This window comes from Temnothorax americanus, unplaced genomic scaffold (genome assembly GCF_048541705.1).
Source record: "Temnothorax americanus isolate GAGA-0224 unplaced genomic scaffold, ASM4854170v1 Scaffold8, whole genome shotgun sequence".
Taxonomy (NCBI): domain Eukaryota; kingdom Metazoa; phylum Arthropoda; class Insecta; order Hymenoptera; family Formicidae; genus Temnothorax; species Temnothorax americanus.
The window spans coordinates 647788-670395 of record NW_027509802.1 but is presented as its reverse complement, the minus strand read 5'-3'; the positions used below and the strand labels follow the sequence as shown (position 1 = coordinate 670395).

At 44.2% G+C, this 22608-nt stretch overlaps 1 protein-coding gene across 3 annotated transcripts in view; it reads left to right on the top strand.

Annotated features, from left to right (window-relative positions):
- The window catches only part of Cph (BCL11 transcription factor chronophage), a 154481-nt gene that overhangs the window by 107531 nt on the left and 24342 nt on the right, over positions 1-22608 (top strand). The window contains exon 1 of one of the 3 annotated variants that reach the window (XM_077424083.1): positions 9722-13433. The exons of the other annotated variants lie outside the window; for them this stretch is intronic. Within the exon in view, the coding sequence (XP_077280209.1) occupies positions 13397-13433 (37 nt within the window). The 5' untranslated portion in view covers positions 9722-13396. Of the gene's footprint in view, positions 1-9721; positions 13434-22608 lie in introns of those variants that run through there. 3 annotated transcript variants of the gene reach the window in all.

Sequence of the window (22608 nt, the reverse complement as noted above, 5' to 3'; positions counted from 1 at the left end):
GGTGCTCCACTAAATAATTTTGCGTTGTGTTTCCTGAAATTTTTAAATCAATTTCCAAATTTGTTGCTCTTTTTTTTTCACAAGTAAAATCAGACATATCGAGCGCACTTTTCTGAAGGTTTCTTCGTGTATTGCAGTGGACCCAACGATTGCAGTCTCGGGAACCAAAAGAAGCGGGTGCTAGGACACTCTGGTGTCTATTTTTACTCAACCTACGACGTAACTGTCCAGCTGCGGGTCTTCTCGCGGTCAAATCGTGCGAGAAATGCCACGAATCGGAGGCGGCGACGATTCGCTTTTCAGCCGAGAAAAGGCAGGGTGTTCGCGATGCTTGGTTCCGGGGCCCTAAGGAAAAAAAAATCCGACTGGCCGATCCGAGGAAGCGGCGATAATCAGGATCGGCGGAATTGCCGAAATGTGGTGCGCGCGTTGAATGAGAAGTGCGTTCGTCATTCCTGTTGGGGACTCCGTGTCACGTCGCGGTGCTCTTTCTCGGACGAATCGTCCATCATAGGCAAATATGACAAGCGGGCAGCGCCCCCCACAAAAGGGCATCGGCACCGTGAAAAATCTGGCAGAACTGACGTTGCAGATTCGGACCTATCTCGCAATCGGCGGGCCCAGTGAGGTAAGAGAGGCGAGTATCCGCCGAAGGGAAAGGAGCCTGAGGAGAAAGAAGGCCCTTTTCCAATGTGTGACTTTCTTTAGGAACATGCGCTGCAACTGGACACCTTCCGAATCGTTGAACGCCGTTAAATCGTTTACGATCCTCGCTTGAAATAGATTTTAACGTACTTCTATTAAGGCGTAGAGATGTGGCGCAAGAATATTATGAAAGAAAATATTTATTATGAAAGTATATATGTTATAACACTATTACGCAGTATATCTCTTGTTATAATAGCTGTGATAACTACACGGAACATTCTATATGGATTTTATATGGATTACTAGAAATTTTGCGCTGATTAGCATGAAATATTTTAGCCATAATAAGATACTTTAAATTAATATGCGACCTGACGTATAAAATCCAATATAAACAAGATTAAAAATCATTAAATGTGAATCAACGACGGATTCAATTGGAGACGACGCTGCATATCTGAAATTGTCGACGAGAGAGCTCTCGGGGAGAAGAACATTATTTTTTTCCGTTTTGCCGGCTATTTTTGCGCAGTCTTGCGCCCAAGGAGTTACTGACCTCTGGCCAGTCTGCGGTACAGCGAATCGCCTATTTTTAAACGCACGAAAAATGCATAGCCTCCCTTCCGAAAGAAATCGAGGAAACGGAGAAAGAGAGAGAAAAGAAAAACGGGCGAACGAATTTTATTGTACAGTAATGGCGTGAGAAAAAGAAAGAGAACGAGTGAAAGGAGGCCGAGAAGAGAAGGAAAAAGAAAGGTTGTTTTATCCGTCGTCGATATTCTTGACAATGTTTATTTCAGAGAGACGGCCACGCGGGCCACGTATTCCGGTCAAGAAAACTTTCTGCTCTTCTCAAGTGTTTTACAAATACCAAAATCCCTTCTTCAAGGAGGTGTCCGATATCCATCCTGATGACGCGCTCGATTGCGGTACAACAAAATTGAAAAAAAATGCGAGTAGTAATCGGCGTACGAAAAACGAATAATCGTAAAATTATAATATAATACTATTCTCAAAAACTTTATATTTTCTGGTTAAATTAAGAACATTTTTTATTGTAAACATATTCGCGATTTCTTAATATAACGATATATTAATCTTGCACGAAATTCTGCGAACATAATGAGCGTTTATAAATGAGAAAAAGATAAAAAATAAAAACAATTATATTTAACATTCATTACGTGTATAAGAGCGATTTAATCGTTTAGTCGCGCTGGCAAAGTCAAAAGTCGTCGGCGAACCGTTTTGAAAAGATCTACGAGGAAACGTTCGACGGGACTGACCGATCTACCTGTTCAGGTGCATCTAGGGATTCCGGTGGCTCGCCAATTTAAAAGTAATTTTCTCGAATCCTTTTAAAAAAGAGGCCGTCCAAATCACGTCTTCCCACGGTTGGTGGTCAGCTGGCCTGCGTCCAGAAGCGACGATCTTTCGCTCTATCCGCCCATCTCGCCTGATTCTCCTCTACTTTCCTCTTGTTCACTCTTTTTTTTTACGAATTTCGATTTTTCTACCTGGGATCTATCTCGAGTCATCCGAAATCTGGGATAGCGTACGAGATCTCTTTTACAGTTACGCGAAGAGATTCCCACATGAGATACCGGATGAGAACTTATCACCTCATTGTAGCCCCGGCATAGAATTTTCCTAAACTCTGTTTCTGACGCGTGCGTTTTTATAAATTAAACCGCAAGAGATTGTTGAATATATTTTCGATCAATGGAGTAATCATTTTGTCTTGCACGTAAAGTATAAAGTACTCAAAAAAAAAATATTTTTTCACAAATTTAACTTAGACGTATTCTAATTGTATATTAATTATTAATATAGCATATTACATTTTAAATACTGAGATGTACTCCTTTGCGATGTGCTGCGGCTGTACGATTACGATTAAATCTGACATGATCAAATGCATCACGAAGCCTCACAATATCATGCAAATCGTGCGCTGCAGAATCCTACAGGAACAATTCGAGCGAGATACGAAGGAAAGAGGAAAATGAGAGGCGCAGAGATTACTCCCAGCTGTGTGGAGTCAATTTTTCGGAAATTGACGCGGCCCGTCACCGGAGACGCTAATGTGAGATCTGGATATCGAGAGCGATCGAGTCGCCGAGGTAACGAAGAATGGAAGCTCGATCGTATAATCGATCCCGATGAATGGCCGAAATTCGATCAAAGGGGGCGATCGGCCATATTGGACGACGAAGAAGGACAGGGTCCTCGCTCGGGAAAATTTTCAAGAACACACGTGGTTCGTGTCGCCCCCGGCGCCCCACCCCTCCCACTTTTTTCTCGGATCGCTTTTTATATACCTCCTCCTTTTACGGGGCCCTAGGATTTTTTTCTTACCCCTTGGCCGGCCATCTGCCGCTACGGAAGGGGCGGCCAAGATGCAGGATCTATGAGGAGGGGTTAGGCCAGAAAAGAAGAAGAAGGATGCGCACACGGTGGAACGGCAGGCGAGAGATGATCCACGATGGAGCAAAGGATGTATTCAGGAGAAAGAAAGACGGATGGAGAACAGAGAGGCGATCGAGGAAGCCCATCATCCGGGGGTAATGGCTTAAGGCCCAGTTTAAGATCTCAGCCAGTAGCTTCTCTATGTCTGTAGGACGAGATTCACATCTATATGAGAATCGGTTCGATGACGCCGATGTGCAGCCTGCGACTAGAAGAGATTTACAAGAAAAGTGGCCAAATAGCCAATATTTGAATAACACTTTATAAAAAATATTCTCTATATAATGCGGCTTAATTGCAATTAGTACAGATAAAGAACAATTTTTACAAAAATTAGTAAAATTATGATTATTTATAACGAGAAGTTAATTGATTTAATAACGCTTAATAAAAAGTTACTTCTACTTCATTTACTTCAGTTATCTTTTTATAAAAAAAATTGTTTTTGAAGTAAATTTAAAAAATTTTTATTTTAATAAATCATAGTTCTCTTATATATATTTAATTGTCCAAACAATTAACCGAGTATTTTTTCTCACATCGCATCGCCTTTGCGCGCGGTATCGATTTATCTATTTATTAAAAGTAATTTGGATGTAACGTGAAACACCTTTTCTCATAACGGCGCTGTTATCCCGAAACAGAGACTTTTTTTAAGAGTCAGTGCCACGCCAACTGCGGTCCGTTCTCACGAACGGGAGGCGCGACCGTGCGTTTTCCCGAAATTTTTCAGCGGCGAGCTTGCCATCAGTTTTTCGTCGATCCACGGTGCGGGTATGTAGACTCGGGCTAACAACCTAGCAGTATTTTAGTTTTTTTACTCCCCTCCCGAAAATCTTTTTTTGCACCTTCCGCCGCTGAGAAGAATCTGTGCCATTCGGAGTACCGTAAGGGTCGTTTCCTTTCTCCCTCCCTCTTTCTCTCTCTAGTACGTTCCCCCTTGTTCCCGCTGTTTTTTTTTCACCATCCACAAGGTGTTTCCGCCCTGATGCAGTTCCGGCGCCTTGACCCCCCTTTTCCTCTCTCTGTCTTTATTGGCCTCTAGCAGAAGGGAAAGAAAAAAAATGCCTAGGCACCCTCGATGGTGGCTGCCACCACCCTACGGTGCCCGTTCGCGCCGCGTACACACTATGTATCGTGATAGACGAGGAATGCACCTAGAGCAGCATCGGCACGACGGTGCGTTACCCCCGGGAGGAGCGCAGGATGTTTTTTTCCGGTGCGCCGCGGTGGGCCGTGCGAAAGCCGGCGCGGTGAGAATTTTTTTATGCAAAAATGGACATGGGAAAAAACGGGAGTCCATGGACCAACATTGGTCGAACGTCGACGTCACATGCCAGATGCGTCGATAAGATGCGTCGGGAGAGTAACCGGAAATATTTTAATTATTATTGGACGTGATTTTTTTCCAATCCATTGAGAGAATCGTATTCGTTATGATAATTAAAGATATAGTTTACAATTGTAAGTTGTGCTGAACTTACTAAAATGCACGTATAAATTATGAAGTTTCGACAGAAATTTTTTTAAACATGCAAAATGGATTGTTTTGTCATGACATACTTATTATAAATATCAGTGTCATTCGAAATTTTCCTTTACACATAGTTGCATACAATATGCAAGACGAATCTCAGTAACAAGTCGAAAATAAAACGCAAAATAATATATATTAGATTTCTGACTCGTTATATTGAGATACATTGATAGACAGCAATTGTATGGATCTCATTAATTCCGAACAAAATGGACTATAGGTTCACTACCAGAATCTAATGACCCACTTCACTATCTGTGGTGACGGAAATCAGATTACGCTGGAAGTTAAATTAAAATTTTGGGATCAGAGTTCAGCCGGATCTTGTAGATAATTATAATTCGTCTTGCGCTAATGATTATAATGCACAAATTCCATAAAGCATACATATAATGCTAGCTGGCGATATGAATCACAATTCATGTTATGAAATCTGTATATTGGAGATGAAGATAGATTTATCGACAAGCATCTCAAATAGTACGAAATCGCGCGCGAATCTTACAGTCTATAAATAAATTAGAAGAAATTTAAAATTTATTATATATTTAATAATTTATTATTTGTTCATTATATATATTTATATAATATTTCGCATATGTATCTTTATTATTATTTTTTATGTATATTCTGTTTATAGCAACTTATGTTCTGATACTGTTTGGTCTAAAACTAAAAAAATAAATATATAGATTTTTTTTCTCGCGTGAACTCTCTCTCTCTCTCTCTCTCTCTGTCTGTCTTTTTCTCTCGCTCTCTTCCTTTGGTTCCGTTGTTTCCTGCAGTTCTGATTTAGTACACCGTTAAATCATCGATGGCGACCTGTCCTCGGAAAGGTGTCCTATGGAAATGCGAATTCTACGTGACGTTAATCATCCGCGATGATCGGACAGGCATCGTCGATGCACATACCGATACATATCGATCCAATTTTCACCAGGCGAACTCTCGTCAAAGAAAAAAAAACTTAAGAAAATATACGCGCGCACACATGCACGACAGAGTTTCTCACACTTTTCGATTTGTCGATATTTCAAACTCGTCATCTTTAAAAAAAATATAATTAGGTATATATTTTCATGATTAGTAAGATTTCTCGATACTGTTGAATAATTAAACAAAACTTCTCGATGAATCAACTAATTTTAATACATATCATTTTAAAGAAAACGTTATTAATGCATATTGTATATGTATATATTAATAAAAATATTTACATCGCCATTTTAAATAATTCATGTTTTATAAAAAAAAAACAGCGACATTAAAAATCGCGATCATGCATATACGCATATGTACGTATGCTGCACGAAGTATATAAAATGTATTGAGATGTATTAATAATTACTTCGATGACCTTCGAGGTTCGCGCGGGTTTCGGCAGCGGCGCAGCTCGGCGCAGTTGACGATTGTCAAAAATTTGCTTGGCGGCTAGTCAGGGCATATCCGGTTACGAGGGCTCGTCCAGAAATATCCCGCGGCCGGGAGAAAAACGATAAGGCGGTGCAGGGTATAGCCGATTTCCCGTGCGTGCGTGCCGATGGGGACTTTCCGGGAAAAATGGGCCGCGCCGTGCACGAGGACCGGGGGCCAACCCTTGCGACAAGGAAGGTCCAAAACTTCTCTAAACACCCTTGGCAAGGGGTCCGTTCTCCGGTTATATTTGGTAACTGTCTCTTCTCAAGCACAACACATGCCGCAGTGGCGTAGCCACGAATAGATCGCGAGTCCGCGTGGTCAATTGCTTTCTTTTAACAAAATTGAATCATGCTTCGCATATAATCGAAACGACGATGTACGAGTTGCCTAATCAATAAAATTGCTACCGCGATAGTTATCTTCTTGTTCTAAGTTACACAACAATAAAGTAAAAAATAAATATCATATCAAGTTCAACTGAAGAATGTGTCGAGGAAAGACGGTGTTAAATATTTCGTAATAACATGAAGTACTTACTTCGATAAAACGCGAAAACGATTTACGCAGTTCTCAAAAGTTATGTATTAAGATTTATTTAGATCTCCAAATGTAAAAATGTTCGAAAGCAGTTCGGGAGACCAAAGTACGGTTTCGGGTGACCCCTTGACCATCTCAGGTCACCGATACGATTACCAACGCCGGCGCGCAGTCGCTTTAGGGATCGCTTCGCTTTTATATCTCCGAACCTCCTTGTCCCTCTTTCACGCTAGCGTCAAGAGAGACCGAGGAGCGACTCGCGGGGAACGGAGAGGGAACGATAAACTCCCACGAAGAGCTGGACGCGGGCAACGGGAGCGCGGCCGAAACCATTGGACCTCCTCCTCGCCGCCGTCTTGGTCGTCGTCGTCGTCGTCGTGGTCGTCGTCGTCGTCGTCGTCGTCGGTGCGAGGCACATGTGCACGTCGCCGAGTCGCCAGACAGATCTTTTTTGTCCCGAAGTAAAAATAATCTTTAAAACCCCGAACAGGATGCGTTGTTAGGGCAGGGATCATGGATAGGGGAGCTGAGGGGGGAAGGAGAGGAGGATAACGCGCGGGCATCGTCACCAAGACGGTCCACGCAGCCACGGTTTTTTCACCCTTTGGACGGCTCGTCTTCTTGTAACGGGTGTCCGAAATTAACGTCCTGCGACACGGAGGGTCCCTCGCTCGCCCGGCTCGCGCCCAACTTGTTTCTCCGTTTCGAACGATGCGTTCGGCCGCATCTGTCGGAAATGCGGCTTGGGCGATGATCATTGCGGCCGGGAGAGGTTGAGAATACTGGAGGATGATCTTCCGATAAAAAAGGGCTCGACAAGAAGTTGTCAAATATAAAAATATTTTCATACTTTTTTCGATCGGCAAATATTTATCGTATAAACGATTAAGAGCTCGAGGAAACTAAAATAATATTTTTTTATTGTACGCTACGGCAAAGAACTGACCCGAGAAGACGCGACATCTCGCAATCGTGTGCCATTATGCTATCACAGATCACCCGGTGGTCGTCGTATCGGCGACACACTTCGGCGGGCGCGTGACGAGGACATTATCGCGGTCTGTTGGTATTGTTTGACTTAACTAGATGAACGCGCCAATGTACGGGGGCATGTGTCGTCACACGACAAAACCGATTCAGAATGCTCCGGAAAATATAATAACTCAAGTGCGAATAATTCTTTTGTAAAGATTAAAGGAATTAAAAAGAATTGTATATTGTATGGATAGAAAATTTGTTCTATAAAATTAAACGTTTAATTCTTGAAATTAGAGACTAATTTTTATACGTTATTGACTCGCATAATTAGTTGAAGAAACCTCTAAAAATTATTTAGATATTATTTAGTAGATAAATTGTTCACTCAATGCCTAGTCAATATATACGTAACTTTTTAATAACGTAATCGTTGCGTTATCAAATTTTGTAGAATACTTCTGGTTATATAACGTTCACGTTCTACTTCTTGTTAAAAATTTAAACGTCATAATAAAAAAATGGGATAAATATAGAAGGAACTTGAACATTTCAGAATTATTTCCGACTTCGAAGTCGGAGAGACTTGAGGCATTCATAATCTGCCGGAACTGGGCTTTCTGTCAATCCATTTCTATTCGCCTATTTCGTTGCAGGCCAAGGAAGGAGCGTCTTGTTGAGGAACCGTGCTGTCTGCGCGGTCTGAAGGAGAATCGCAGAAACACACGCGTGAGCCGAGAGCCATAGAGCGCGGAAAAATTCTATGAACTTGCGGTCGTCCGGAATACAGTGGCCTCACGGTAATGAATGTGGGAATTTCACACGGGTCAACGGATCGCTGCCTTTTCTAGAGATACGTGCAAGGTGCACTTGGAGTGCACACACACACAGACACACACACACACACACACTCTCTCTCTCTCTCCCTCTCTCCTTCCCACCCTCCTTTTTTCATTTTCTTTCTCTCTCTCTCTCTCTTTCCTTCTGCCGGTGCAAGACGAGTCAAAGTGTATCCTAATGTGTGCGCTAGTAATAAACCGCTTGATAACTTATGCATTCCGAACGAGCGATACTATCTATCTATAGCGCTGCCGTAAATAAGATATACAAACTGGATGCGGCGCATATAAATTCGCGAGCGCATCGTATAAATGTGCGCGGTCCTCTCGACGCGATGTTTCGCGAAAGGCACTCGCTAAATTGCGCGTCGGCAACTTTCCTCGCGCGATCTGGATTCGTTAATTCATCCAGTGCGGGCAATCTAACCGAGAGAGACATTCTCTAGCGCTCATACACTCACACAGCTCCGTGTTCATTTAATAATAAATTATTGTATATGATCGCGTATATGATCACATATCATATCGTATATCAGTTTCAAAATGCACCTGCCGTGAATTTAACTGCGAATGAATTCCCTGGATCGAGTATAACAAATTGTTTCTGAAAACTATTCGTTGCAAAGTCATCTCAATGAAAACGAGAAAAGGTAATGGATTCAAATAAGCGCTAATAAGCGACGTTTATGCAAGCGCGTCGTAAAGAACGCGGAATTAATCTTCGAAACACTTCGCCGGGTTTAAACTTACACTGGTGATTCGCGTGCCGTGCATTCGTTACTCTTTATTGTGAAATCTCTATTTTTTGCGCTACATACGTTCGGCAATCGCAATAGTAGTAACGAGTTCTCTTTTGAACCTCGAGATCAGTCGATTAGGCGCGATCACGATGCCGCCGCATTGACCATGTTGCTTAATGAATAGAAAAATTTGCACTGCGATTCTTCGGAGTAATCTCTGACCCGTTTTCGTTTAAAAAAGTTTATAATAAATAATTTGGTCAAATCATTTGTATAAAACGAAGAGTGAATTTTTTTTGCCTGCAATCAGACTTTTTAAGATTGAAGCTATTCCATCTCCCTCTTTCTTTTTGCGCAGGAAAATTCTAACAGACTTTTTTGTTATATTTATCAGTAAACAGTTAAGATAGTTTGTGAAATGGAAAAGAGAAGAAGAATTCATGAGGCTAATCGAAAAATAAATTAAATTCTCGAAAACCTTTCTCGCCCTTTTCCAGATTGGCTGGTCGAGATACGCTGGACGGGCCCACGAAACACTGTCCAGGAGGCCCGAAACGCTTAAGGCCAGCACTAGATAATTTTTTGGGGATTGTTAAAAGTCACTTCAGAGACGCCTCCACCGAGAAACAGACCGAGGACAGGCTGCGTTTGAGGCCTGGGAAGCGTTTTCGGCACCCTTTTCTCCCCTCCTGCCCCCTCTTCGCCACACGACTCGAGGAAAGTAGAAAAGAGATCGCCCTCCTTACCTCGACGGAAAATTAAAGGGCGCATCCTATCGCGCGGTCCGTCACCACGAATCGGAGATGAGAGAGAGAGAGAGAGAGAGAGAGAGAGACACGACATATACGTAATACGTAAGATACACGAATGCGCATACGTATGACGTAAGCTGTACACGCTTCCTTTGAAACTTCGAACTTCCTATCGCGACCGCCGTGTCTCTTTGTAGACGGATGAACGTCTCGCATCCAGGATAATGCGAGGTTCTTCGCCACGTTTGCGTCTCTTTCCATTCTCCTCTCCTTCTCTCGCTCTCTCTTTTCTCTGCTATCTTCCTACCTCAGTTCCGCATCTTATCCCGCTCGCCTGGTCGCAGGATCGAGATCCTCCAGCGAGTAATCCCGACGTGGAAAGATCCGCGTCGCGGATATCGATCCCACAAGTAGAATGAGGGGTTTTAGTCGCGGAATAATTAATGTGAGAGAGCAGGTACTTCTGTGTGCTCCTCTCCGCTTTCTCTGTGATTCGACGCCGTGTGTTTACGGCGAGTTCGAGAGACGACGAGCGTGCATCGCGCTACGATCGGTTCGTAAATCTGGCTGCGACCCGTGCATTTAGCACCATTTCGCGTCGCGCGCTTGATGCTCGGGGCGCCGTTTTTTCTTCATTCTACGGTACACAGTTTCGAATACTAGAAAATATAAATTTATTATTATATTATATATTTATATCTGGATCTTTTTTTTTATTCAAATTTTTGTTCAAATTTTTTAGTTTTTTTTTATTTCGTGTCGTGATCAGAGAAAGCATGACCTATTTTGCCAAAAGATTAATTAACATCTTCTATTAACATCAAATGTGTTATGCGTTATATTTATAATTAAGTTTTTAAATCAATGATATTGAAGTAAATTTTATACATAGAACTTCTGTCTTTCGTGCTTTGATAAAATATAATTGGACTTGCAACTTTCAAAAAGTCTTCTGTAGTTAGTAAAAGTAACTTGAAGCAATTTGTCACGCGCGCCGGAATTCTGCTACAGAAACTCATCGTCGGTGTATAACGAGTGCGGCAACGATCAGCAACGAAAACTTGGCACCGCTCCAAACAACATTAATACGTTTGGATATTACTGCGGTAACTTAAACGCCTGGTCAGCAGTCGTGAAGGCTGGCGGTCTTATCAGAAGATTGTAACAGAAGCACGAATAATGTATTTGTCAAATTTGTAAGCAGTCTTGTAGATATTTAAATCGCAACTTAATTAAGGATTTATTTAACATCGAAGATAGTTGCAAGAGTATGAGTAAATTGTAAAATTGTCACTGTCTTATCAAAAACAGATTAAATAAATACGAAATTCGATAAAAATATCGGTTTAACTATAGTATTTCACATTTGTTTTCCGAGCATCCCGTACAACGGCGGATTTTCTCGCGCCGGATGCAGAACCGTTGGCTCCTCGCGACCGTTGGAACGCGCCGGAAAAATCGTATCCGCCGCGTTCGCGCCGCGACGCGAAGGAAGGGTTGCGTTTTGGAAAAAGCGCGCCTTTCCCCTACTATCCGTCGCGTTAGAGATACCCGCGCGAGAGAAGACGCGATCTCCCTCCTCGCGCGGTTATCTCCCGCGCGACAAGGACGACGAACACCGGCGCCGGTATCAGTGAGCGAGAGGAGACGGCAAGAGAGAGAGAGAGAGAAGCGGATCTGGATGGCCAACGTTAAACGGAGAGAAACGAGCGCGCGGGCGTGTGTATGTGCGGACCCCGTAGGTGTACTCGCGGCTACACAAACGCTCGCGAGTGGAAGGGAGAGAGAGCGAAAGCGAGGGAGAAGAACTGGGGAGGAGGTGTAGAAAGGGAGCGCGCGCGACGTAGGAAGGGGGAGAGAGAACGAGAGATAGGGAGAGAAAGAGAGAGGAAGCGTTACCCCCACCACGGGGGGTGAAAACTACCCCGAGAGCGCGTGGGGTGTCCGGCCTCGGCGCCGAGGCGAACCGAACGCGTCCGAAGCGAGCGCAGTGCCCGACACACACCAGGCCTCGTACGGCACACGACTAGAGGCGCGCACAGTCCGGCACAGTCCACTCGGCGATACGACCCATGCTGGACCGTCGTCGCTCTGGTCCACGCCGGCATCAGGCATCCAGCACCCGCGCCGTCGGCACTAGGCCGCCGCACCAGACAGCCGCACCCGGCCGCACCAGCCCGTCGAGGTCGTACGTCAACGAGGACGCGGTGTCGTTGCACGTCGTCGTCGACGTCGCGTCATCGTGATCGGTCCAGGGACCGCGGGTGCGCCACGCCGATTGCCGGCAATTAAAAATAGAAAAGAAAGTAACACTGAAACGAAGCTACGGAGAGGAGAGAGAGAGAGAGAGAGAGAGAGAGACGTCGAAGGATTCGAGGATACCGCCAGACGACGACCGTCTGGGGAACTGCGGTTCATCGAACCCGCGTGAAACATCGCGCCGCGACACTCTGCGCGACACTCGCGGCGCGACGCTTTTGGACTTGTTTATATTTTCCTTTTTTTTTTTCCTATTCACTTTTCGCCATTTCGCGAAGGTGACAGAAGTGAGCGAACAGTCAACGAGAGAGGAGCAATTCTGGGATATCGTGAATTCGCCGCGGGAGTCCCACCGTGACTGTGAACTCTGACCGCGGCGACGAACCACCGCGTTCGGTTGCGATCAAAAGTTCCTGCGGTTGTTGTCGCGTGTCGGCGCAACATCGGTGCTCTGCAGGTGCCGCAGGGAAATCGGCTGGCGGCGAGTCGACGCGCAGAAGTACTGTCAATCGGGAAAGCGCCAGCATTCCCGCCGGACGGGCGCGTAAACGTTATCCCGCACCTGTGCGCGGCCGATCGTGTTCCGGTCAGTTAGTCGCTCGGTCAACCTGATATTGACACTATCGTTCGCGGAGTCGCGGTGTCATATATGTCGCGCGTATTTCTCGCGGTGGTGAACGCAGTGCATCAGCCGCGAAAGAATGCGGCCATTGAGGACCATGAGGACCGATATTAGTTGACGAAGAAGTGTCCAGGTTGCGGTGCCCAGGTGCGCGAGACGTATCGAATAAGATATCCCAGAAGAGAGCGCGAATCGTGATAGAGATAGAGAGAACCGGACGCGGCGTGTCCCTAGAAATAAGAAGGACGGGAAGACAGTGTTTCGATATCTCGGGAAAAATCGGATGGACCCTCTCGCGGAGGGCGAAAACACGCGGCGGAGGTGAGAGGGAGGAGGGCGGAAGCGTGACGACGGCCGAGATCGGGATCGGGTTCTTTGTCCTGTTGTTCTGTCACCGACGTGCGCTTGTCGCTTCCTCCTTCCTCATCTCGTTCCCGCGGATGTGATCCAGGTGACCGGAAGAACTGGCCCTTGGTCCCAGCAAACAACAACTGCAACGGCAACTGCAACCCCTTTTCCGTCCTGGACGACCGGAGCTGAAGCTCGTTCTTCAAGAGACAAGTGTTTCGTGACGAGAGTCGAAAATCGCGAACGCCACCATGAGGATCAAAATGCCCGCGGTCAGGATCGCGCAAGGTGAGTGACGACAATAACAAAAAAAAACACATTGCCACGAAATATTATCCGTCGACCTGCCCGTCGACCGATACGAGCTCTTTCTTTCGTGTTTACATGGCCGATGTAATTTTTGGGCAAAAGCGCTAAAGCCGATTATAATACAATCCGAAATCATTGGCCACTTTGCGGATCACTATGGATTTAACTGATACGGAAACAAAACACTTTTTTTGTGGCGGCCGATGGTGCGAAAACACGCGATTAGACACACGCTAAATGCGTGATATTTATCACGTTTGCGAAGACGATGCGCTCGAAATCGTGTACCGCGTTTATGAGCGTGTTTATTGTGCCACGCGGTTGGATGAAACGAGACAACGAAATTATTAAAATCATAAAGCCACCATACTTTAGAATGTTTCAAATTTATCTTAGTCTAATGGTGTGTCAACCAATGGTATGTGATTAGATTAGATTTGACCGTGTACGCTCGTACGTTTTCTCTATTTGTCCAATTTGACGACCAAGATAACTAAGTGTTTTCGATAATTAGAACATAATTGTATTTTTGATAAATGTCTACCTACAAGAAGACCAGATAACTAGATCGATTTCATCACTCCGTAGATAACTTTATGAATAATTTAAAAAACAAACAAACAAACAAACAAACAAAAACGACGGAAAACTTGATCAAAAACATAAATATTTGAAACGCAATCGTTGTTTCAAAAAGATTTCTTTCAATAAACATATACTTTTCATAAGTTAGTATTTTTCATTTTATTATAGATTTTACACTTATTGTGTATGCGTCAAATTTTTATGTTACCATATTAGAAAAAACAGTAAAATAAAGTGTTTTTGGTTTATCGTAAGAAATTTCATATTTCTCGTGTATTGAGATGTTCTGCATTCTTTTCGGAAAATTTTAATATTAATTTTTCGTATCAATGTGTGTAGACAAGATCGTTAATCAGAAGCATAATTACTTGCGGATCCAATCGCTTATGTTGACGTAACTCGATTTTAAGTTTTCTCCGAGAGCAGATCAAAAGCAATCTCTCTCCTGGTTGTTAACCGCCGCCGACAAATTCGTGCCATTTGTAACGAGAAACTCTCGGCGCTCGTCGGCGGCCAGCAAATCCTTCCGCACGGTGATCCGTGATCGGATCGTCGTAAATCGTTTTAAAATCGAGTCACGCAAGTCCGGCACGCTCTACTTCGATCCTAATCATTTTATGATCCGTCTCGGTTCATTGGCGTTGTACGTCATCGGTGCGCTCTGGTAAAAATAAAGCGAAACTTCAAAATCAGATCCCCCTCGCGATTAATTTCTTGGCAAGCGATGCTTTCTGGGGGAAAAGAATTGAATGCGGTAGTCATAATACAAGTCTTCCGCATCGGGTCGGTGTCCCGGTCGCGATCCGGTAATTAACTCCGTTTCCTTGCAAAAAAGCATCCGCGTCTCGATCAAGAGGGCAACCTGTCGATGAGGTAAGCGCGCGGCCGTTCCTCGTGGCGTGGTGCAACAAAAAAAAAGTGAAAAGGATCGGCGGTCGCGTGGCCGAGGACGGAGAGAAGGTAAAAAAGCTACGAAAAGCGCGAGAAAGTTAAGTGCGAGAGAGACAGAAGGAGGGAAGGAAAGAGAACGAGAGAGAGAGAAAGAGAGAAGTATGGGGTACAAGGAGAAAGAGAAAGTGTGTGTGTGAGTGAATGAACTAGGGGGAGAAGAAGAGGTCGAACGAGAGCGAAAGAGGGAAAAGAGGGATGGAAGGCCAACGTCTTCGGGTAACTCGTCGGCTGAATTTTTAATTAGTCCGCGACAGTCCCCACCAGGCGAGGAGAGTGGAGGCGGCGAAGGTGGTGGAGAAGGAGTCGGAGAGAAGCAGGAGGTAGAGGTGCAGGAGGAGGAGAAGGAGGAAGAGGAGAAGGAGGAGGAGAAGGTGACGACGCGGGGTGGGCTAGAAAGGGCGGCATTGTCATGCGCGCGTTTTTCACAGACTTTTCCACCCCCGCGACTGCTACCCCTCGTCGGCAACACCCGCCCCCGCGACGTCCGCGAGACACCCCCTCGCCTCTACGGAACGGCGGCGACGCCGGCGACGGCGGCGGCGGCGGCTCCGTTTTCTTAATTACAACTGCGATATTCTTTAGTTCGCGCGATGACGCCGCCGCGAAAAGATACCGGAATATTTCTCCGGCACCGATTATCCCCTCATATCGTCCCGATTACTCCTTACTGGTTGATCTTCGTCACAGGGTAGCGTAGCGATCGATAGATCAATGGGCCACGTTGATTCCGTGATGAGTGACGACGAGCAACGTAACGGCCATGGTTTCTAAGACGGAGAGGACCGATAACAGCGCGCGACGATCGATCGTCGCGATTAGGAGGAGAAAGATGACAGCAACGCGATGGACAAGATCGCGAATTCGCGAGTTTGCGTATCTGCCACCTTGAGGCGAAATTAATGAGGAACAGTGACAGTGTCGATCCCCTTGAAGCCAATTAATGGCCATATTTATGACATATATTTCGGGCAAAATCGAGATCAATTTCTCTTTAATTTGAATCGACCTCTAGAATACGATGCCGAGAAAGGACTGCTGTTCTTCTCGCGATAACTAAGACAGTCCTGTCTACTTCTCGGCCAACTACTTGACGGCTGACAACGAAGTGACGGCCTCGTGAACGTAGATACGATGATGATGACGGATGTGCTTCACCTCGTTCTGCCGCAGCTTACTTGATACCCGGTGAATCGATGATGACGCGAATGGTATCGTCCATCGTTCGCGTTAAGGTGAGTTTCCGTTGGCGTTAAATGAGACCTTGTTTCCTTTTTTACAATCAAATCGCGGACAGATCTGTCGACTAGCGGTAAAAGTTATCGGAATGCATGCCATGAAAATTCGATCACGCGGTAATTAAAGAAAATGCGGCAGACTTTGCAGCCATTGGGCGTACCATCGCGTTCACGTCTCAAGTCTCAAGAAACCGTCGTTTCTAGTTTAAATCCGTGTTTGCCAACGCATCATTATTTTCTCTCTCGAAACGATGTGTCGCGTGTCTACACTTTGATTACCCGTCTCCCCGCTAACCCGTGTTCCCTCCGACGTGCATACGTATAGACAGGCGGCGGCAAATAGATCGCGCATTTACTTACGTTCGTCGAACGGCAAGTATCATATCCTATCGTACGATCACCTTCCCATAACGACGCGCCAGGCAAAAGAAACGTGTGTGTACGAGCTATCTGGTCAGCCGAAACTCGCGGAGTTAACGTCGGTGACCGTCGCGAGAAATGTTGAACGTTTCGAAGCGAAAATCTAGCGGAAATTACTGGGAAGATAAACACGATGAAACTAATAAGATATCTGAAAATAAAAATCATTAATATATGGTGAAAAATTAATTTGACTGTGATTTAAATATAGACGCGTTGATACGTAGATTCCCTCGATCCCTCGATACGCTAATTTGTTAGAATTTAGTTGTGAACGTGATTTCAAATGCGATATGAAAAATATACTCGCTTACGTATCGCTGATACTAGAAACTTTCATTAATGCTCCGTATGCTACGTGTTCTACGTGGAGATAATGTACGAGCTCGTCATTATATACATGCATATTCGCTTCTTAAACAGCGGCAATGAGAAATCAGCCCGATGTATTCTTCCGAATGCGAAATTATATATCACTGCCAACGTCGAGGTGACGTTAAGGTCGTCATTTTATACCGTATGTACGTCTTTCGTAAATTCTGAATAACAAGATATCACTGCAATCTAATGCTATAAATCATCCACCACTCGCGTTTTGTCTTCGACCACGATAACCACATAATGTCATAGTCAATAGAGTTGCCGTAGGTATTGCAACAACGCAATAAGCCTTCAAGTGTTAGAAGCCGAATGATCAATTAACTGACCAGCCCGCATAGTCACTCGTCATCGAAAAGTTCTTCAACTGGCCACGCGCTTTGTCCATTCGCGTTTGCGGTTTGTCATGAACGATGATCATCGCGCAATCAGACCGCCGACTTATGCCAGCGTTTATTTTTCTGCTTTAAAATTACAACGCAAAAATTCTATTCTTCTATATATACTGCTTACTTTAAATAAGGTAAAAATTATTTTATTTTTTTTGCAATTATAAAAATGATAATTATTCAGAAAATGGATAACTATGCCTAGAATATTTTGTCTATGAAGTAGTTTGCAGAAGTAGTTCGAAAATGCACGAAAGTTAATTATGTTAATTTAAAGCGAAGTTCTTCTGTTGATAGGTAGACGCGGCAAAGGTTAATAAGCGCGCAATTACACTCGCTGACCCGCGAGAAGGGTTTCTTGCTCGCCCCGTATCTAGTCTCGAGGTACTCCCGAGGATGTTATTTAGCAAACAGAGCGCTAAAGCTTTGCCCCCCCGCCGGCACGTGCGCGGCATATGCGCCTTTTGCGTACGGCGCGGCGTACGTGTTGAATATTGTCTTTGATGCGCGGCCCGTCGGAAGCCCTTCGTCTCCTCCTCGCGTCTCCTTTCTCTCGCGTCACCCTCCCGTCCTCTTACGGCTCCGTCCTCTCCTCTTACTCCTCTAGCGCGTCTTCAGCAAGTCCCTCGACCAAAAAACCGCTTTGATTTGATTTTCTAGATTAACCTTTAGGGCGCCGGGCGCGTGGCGAACCCTTTCCTTTAGTCTCCCTCTCACGAGCCCTCTTCTTCATGCTTTCCCCTCCTTCGCCTTTGCATCGGGATCCAGCACGCGACCAGGTAAGGCGAAGGCACTTTCGATTTTTTATGCACTATGACGCCGATTGAAGAAACAGCTTGCGAGCTTGCTTTGCGGAGAAGACGCATGTCGTAGATAGATGTGATATTTGTAACGATAAAAGGTGCCAATTTTGAGTTAGTTATACTTATTGTTAGTCAAGCAAAACGTCTTGGTAGCATTATCGATATTCGCATGTGAGAATTTTTGCATTAATCGAATCGAAGTTTCTAAGCAAAAATTATATTATTTAATACTGAGAGAGAAACTTATTATATTTGATAAATAAATAATTCAATGGCATATATCATGTATATCAGGTTAATAAAAGAAATTAAATAGAGGTATTATATATTATTGATTTATCGCAGTATAACTGATATGAGAATGTCACTTGGAATTAATGATATGATATTCTCATTAATACATTTTAATTAATAATGCATTCGAGAAATCAATCGGTTCGGGGCCCGACATCGAGATGGCACCACTTATCATCACTGTCTGATGTCGCATTGACGTTCGCTACTGAATGTTAACACTTGCTCCGATAAGCCTTTTCTCACTTAAGCAAAACAAGAAAAACAATTTTTCCACATATAATTGTTATGAGAAAAAAGCTTTCGCAAATTTAAATTACAATATAGATTATAAGATGGAGTACGAGATGGTGAATAAAATAGTGAATAAGAAAGAAACGGTTTTCCTTAAACACAAAAATATAGAACTACCCGCGTAAGAATAGCGAGATGAACAAAATTAAATAAGAATAAACGCTGATGATGAAGTACTTTAAATATTTTCTCACTTCACGAATTTTAGTTAGTCGGGCTATTAAAATTAGCAGATATGATACCATATGGTACGCGAAAATTAATAAAGCTCCTTGTTCGATCTTTTGCAAAGCAAGCTCGCCTAGCTTGCGCCACATTAATTATCGCGATTAGATACGCCAAAAAGAAACTGGCGGTGAGGTGAAACAATGCAGGACGGAAAACTACGTTTCCGATACGGAGCATCGAACCAGTTACCAGGGGAAAATGGGGCAGACTACATGGGACAGGCATTAATTACTCATCGGACTCTCCTTCAATCCTCCTGGTTCTACTGCTAGGACAGACGACGTCGATACAGTTTCTCCACGTCTTCGCCGAACTCGGTAACAACGGGGCTGTATATCGTCCATCCAATCTGCTGGTGGGCAATTTCGGCTGAAATACGATGTCGTCTGGTTCGTTCGCGAGACTCTTCGTCCGGGCTTATTGGCCTTCGTGGTACTCCCACCCTTAAAAAGGGGGTTAAGATCGCGAAACCGCGCGCGAACAGTCATCTTTTCATGACGAATGCGAATATAAATGATAAACATAGAATACGATCGATATTTTGGAAACTAGTAAATCTGTGATGCGCAATGAATCGACTAAGCTACGTTATTCGAGAAATCGCTCTTCTTACATTGATTTTATATTCATATACTTTGTGCGAGGTAAAAAGAAATAGTTGGAGCTTGTAAACTCGCCTGATAGTTAAGAAATGTTGACGATATGCGAAGTGTTCAAAAAAATCTTTAATGCTGATTTGAACTTTTATTGAGATATTCATTGAGAAACGGAAAGTATCTCATTAAAGAGATTAAATACTTAGGGGATTAAGAGAAAAGGGAGAAATGGTTTGCAGATGATCTATGTATGCATCGCAGATAAATCCCCGTTCATCGTCTTAATGTCGTCCACAAGCGAAAATATTTTGTCCCCTCAAATAGCGATTCTATGGGGGACAGAATAGACTTTGAAGAGGATCGTGTCGTTTTTCGACTTTTATTCAAAATAATGGATTTACAAGCGCGTCGACGGTGGCCGGCCGGTCTTGTCGCGCGAGAAAGACGGTCGCCCCGAAGAAAAGCACCGGGGAGCATCGAGTTGCCGCGTAAAAAAAAGAAGAAGGGCACGGAGGTGTCCGTCCTCGGTAAGTCGAGACTGTCCGCGCGACGAGAAGGCGCTGCGAGGAAAATTTATGTTGTTTGCGGTGTCGGTTTCCTGGTCCATTGTCCACCATTGTCCGAGACCCTCCTCCCGAGGTGCGAACACCTTTCGAAACGATAATCTGCTCGTATTATTATACGCTTTGTCGGCCGTTCACTTGTCGGTAAGCAGGAAGAGGGGATGGACCGACTCTCCACCGGCTACCTGACCAAGGGTCACTACGAAGCGCCTCCTTCCACTTAGGAAGTACAAGGTGGTCGGTCCCCTTTCCGGCGATCATCGACGACACCTCGTAGGTCACCTGACAAGGGTCACTTCGGCGTGTCTCCCTCCCAAGCCGAGAAATTGAAGCAATCTGATCTGACCGGTTCACAAGTGAATTCGTCACTGAGTCAAATCTAATTAAGATTTTTTATCTATTCCCCATCGTCATTGTCATCGCATGAACGTATATAGAATAGCTATCACGCAGTAGTTTAATTGTTTATTGTCTTTCGGAAAAGCGTGTCATACGTTATTCATTGCGAGAAGTACTTTAAGAACTCATAAGTAAAATAATTTTTTTATAACAATTTTTAATTTGCTATGCTTTATTTCAGTTAACAAATAAAGAAAATTAATTATAGAAAATCAAATTCAAATTCAAAATTATATAACAAGAAATTTGGGAAAGATTTACGTTTCCCACAGGACCAACTACGATTTGCCTGTTTTTATAATAAGCATCATTAAGCAGAATGGTAATTTATATTGTGTGTCAAAGCACGTGTCAAAGCTCTCTTAGGCTACCGATACGGGGATTTCCTTTCTCGTGTGGCCACCCGTTATAATCTAATCCTCCACGACCGGCGCGCGTATGTAAACCACGTGGTGCATATATACACGGCGTCTCGCGGCATTCTATAAATACGACATGTTGGAGACCAAGTTCAGGGGAATAGGGAGGATTGTGGTGCTTTTATAGATATTCCCTTGGACTCGTCGTGTCGGGTTCGAGGTTGGATCTAGTTATGCGCTCTCTTTCTCTCTCTCTCTCTCTCTCTCTCTCTCTCTCTCTCTCTCTTTCTTTCTCTATACTCTCTCGCCTTCGGCCCCACGGCGAGCGTTGGCCCCGCAGAAACTTCGGCCAGAGAGCTACTTTCCCGCTTCTTAATGGGAACACTCGCGGAGCTGTTCCGGAGTGCCGGAAGCGCGTAATTAAAAGGGAGGAAAAAGGATCTCCCGCATAATGACGCGTCCTTGAACATTACTTTTCACGCGAGGCGTATGCGTTCGATACCTGGCGGGTTCGTTGCCTCCTAGGCGCGTCGGTTGGACCTTGAGGAAGTCGTATTTACCGAGGAAGTGTCTGAAGCACAGCCGAGTTTCTCCGAAATTGTCCCCACGCTCTTAATGTTTCCGCGCAGTAAGATCGCTGTAAGGAAACAACAATGCGATGGGGTTGCTCGACGTTACTACTAATTCTTAATCTCGCACGTGCAATCCGTAGCTGATAAACATTAAGCATCTTTTCGACATTACGTTCTCTTATTTATGTTACAATGCGCTAGAATTAGTGCAAATTATAATATTACTAATAAATGTTATCTATTAATACATTCGCATTATGGTCTTTCCTTGAAAATCTTTGCTACTCAGCTAATCAGCATTAATATAACACAACATCGAATATAAGTTTCGGGATTATATACTTAAATAGAAATAAGATCAAGCTCATTAAATATTTCGTTCCCCAAAGTCTTGACTATGCATTATCTTATTAACAAGTTTAAAACAAGACGCGGTCATTAACATTTTTTTTTTAATATTCTGTATTCTTATTGTAAGCGCATAGACGCATTTATCCGCGTTAAATTTAAAGAAATCACATTCGAGTATCAGGATTTCTTTGATCTATAGCGTAAGGAATATGTCATCGAATACCGGAAGGGGAAATGACGCCGTCGAACGTGATTTTCGGGTCGTCGAGCCAGATCGGATATTTGCTTTGACGAGGCGATAATGGGCGACATAAAGGAGCGACGTAATGGTCAAAAAGACGAGACCGAGGCAAAGCGGCGAAACAAAAGGTGGCGCGAGAAATCACGTCCGGCCATTGCTCGACGGCTCGAAGGCGGAATAAAACGTGGAAAAAGCGTCAGCTTTGAAACGCGAGGGCTTTCGATTGGTCGCGAGACGTAGAATTGCACGGCGGGGTTCTCGATTTTTAGTAAGCGCGATCGAGACAAGGAGAGAGGAAAACGCGTGAAGGACTGGCCGAGGAGAGTCCATTGTTACGGGACCGGACCAATTGCGAGATGGGTCAGCAGGAGGCCCCGGACGTGGGACTATTATAAAAAAAAAAAAAAAATTGGGGTCACGGTTTCTTACGCATCCGTTAGCGCCAATTGCAGTTATCAATAATCGGCAAAATTATTGAGAAAATTATTGAGATGTA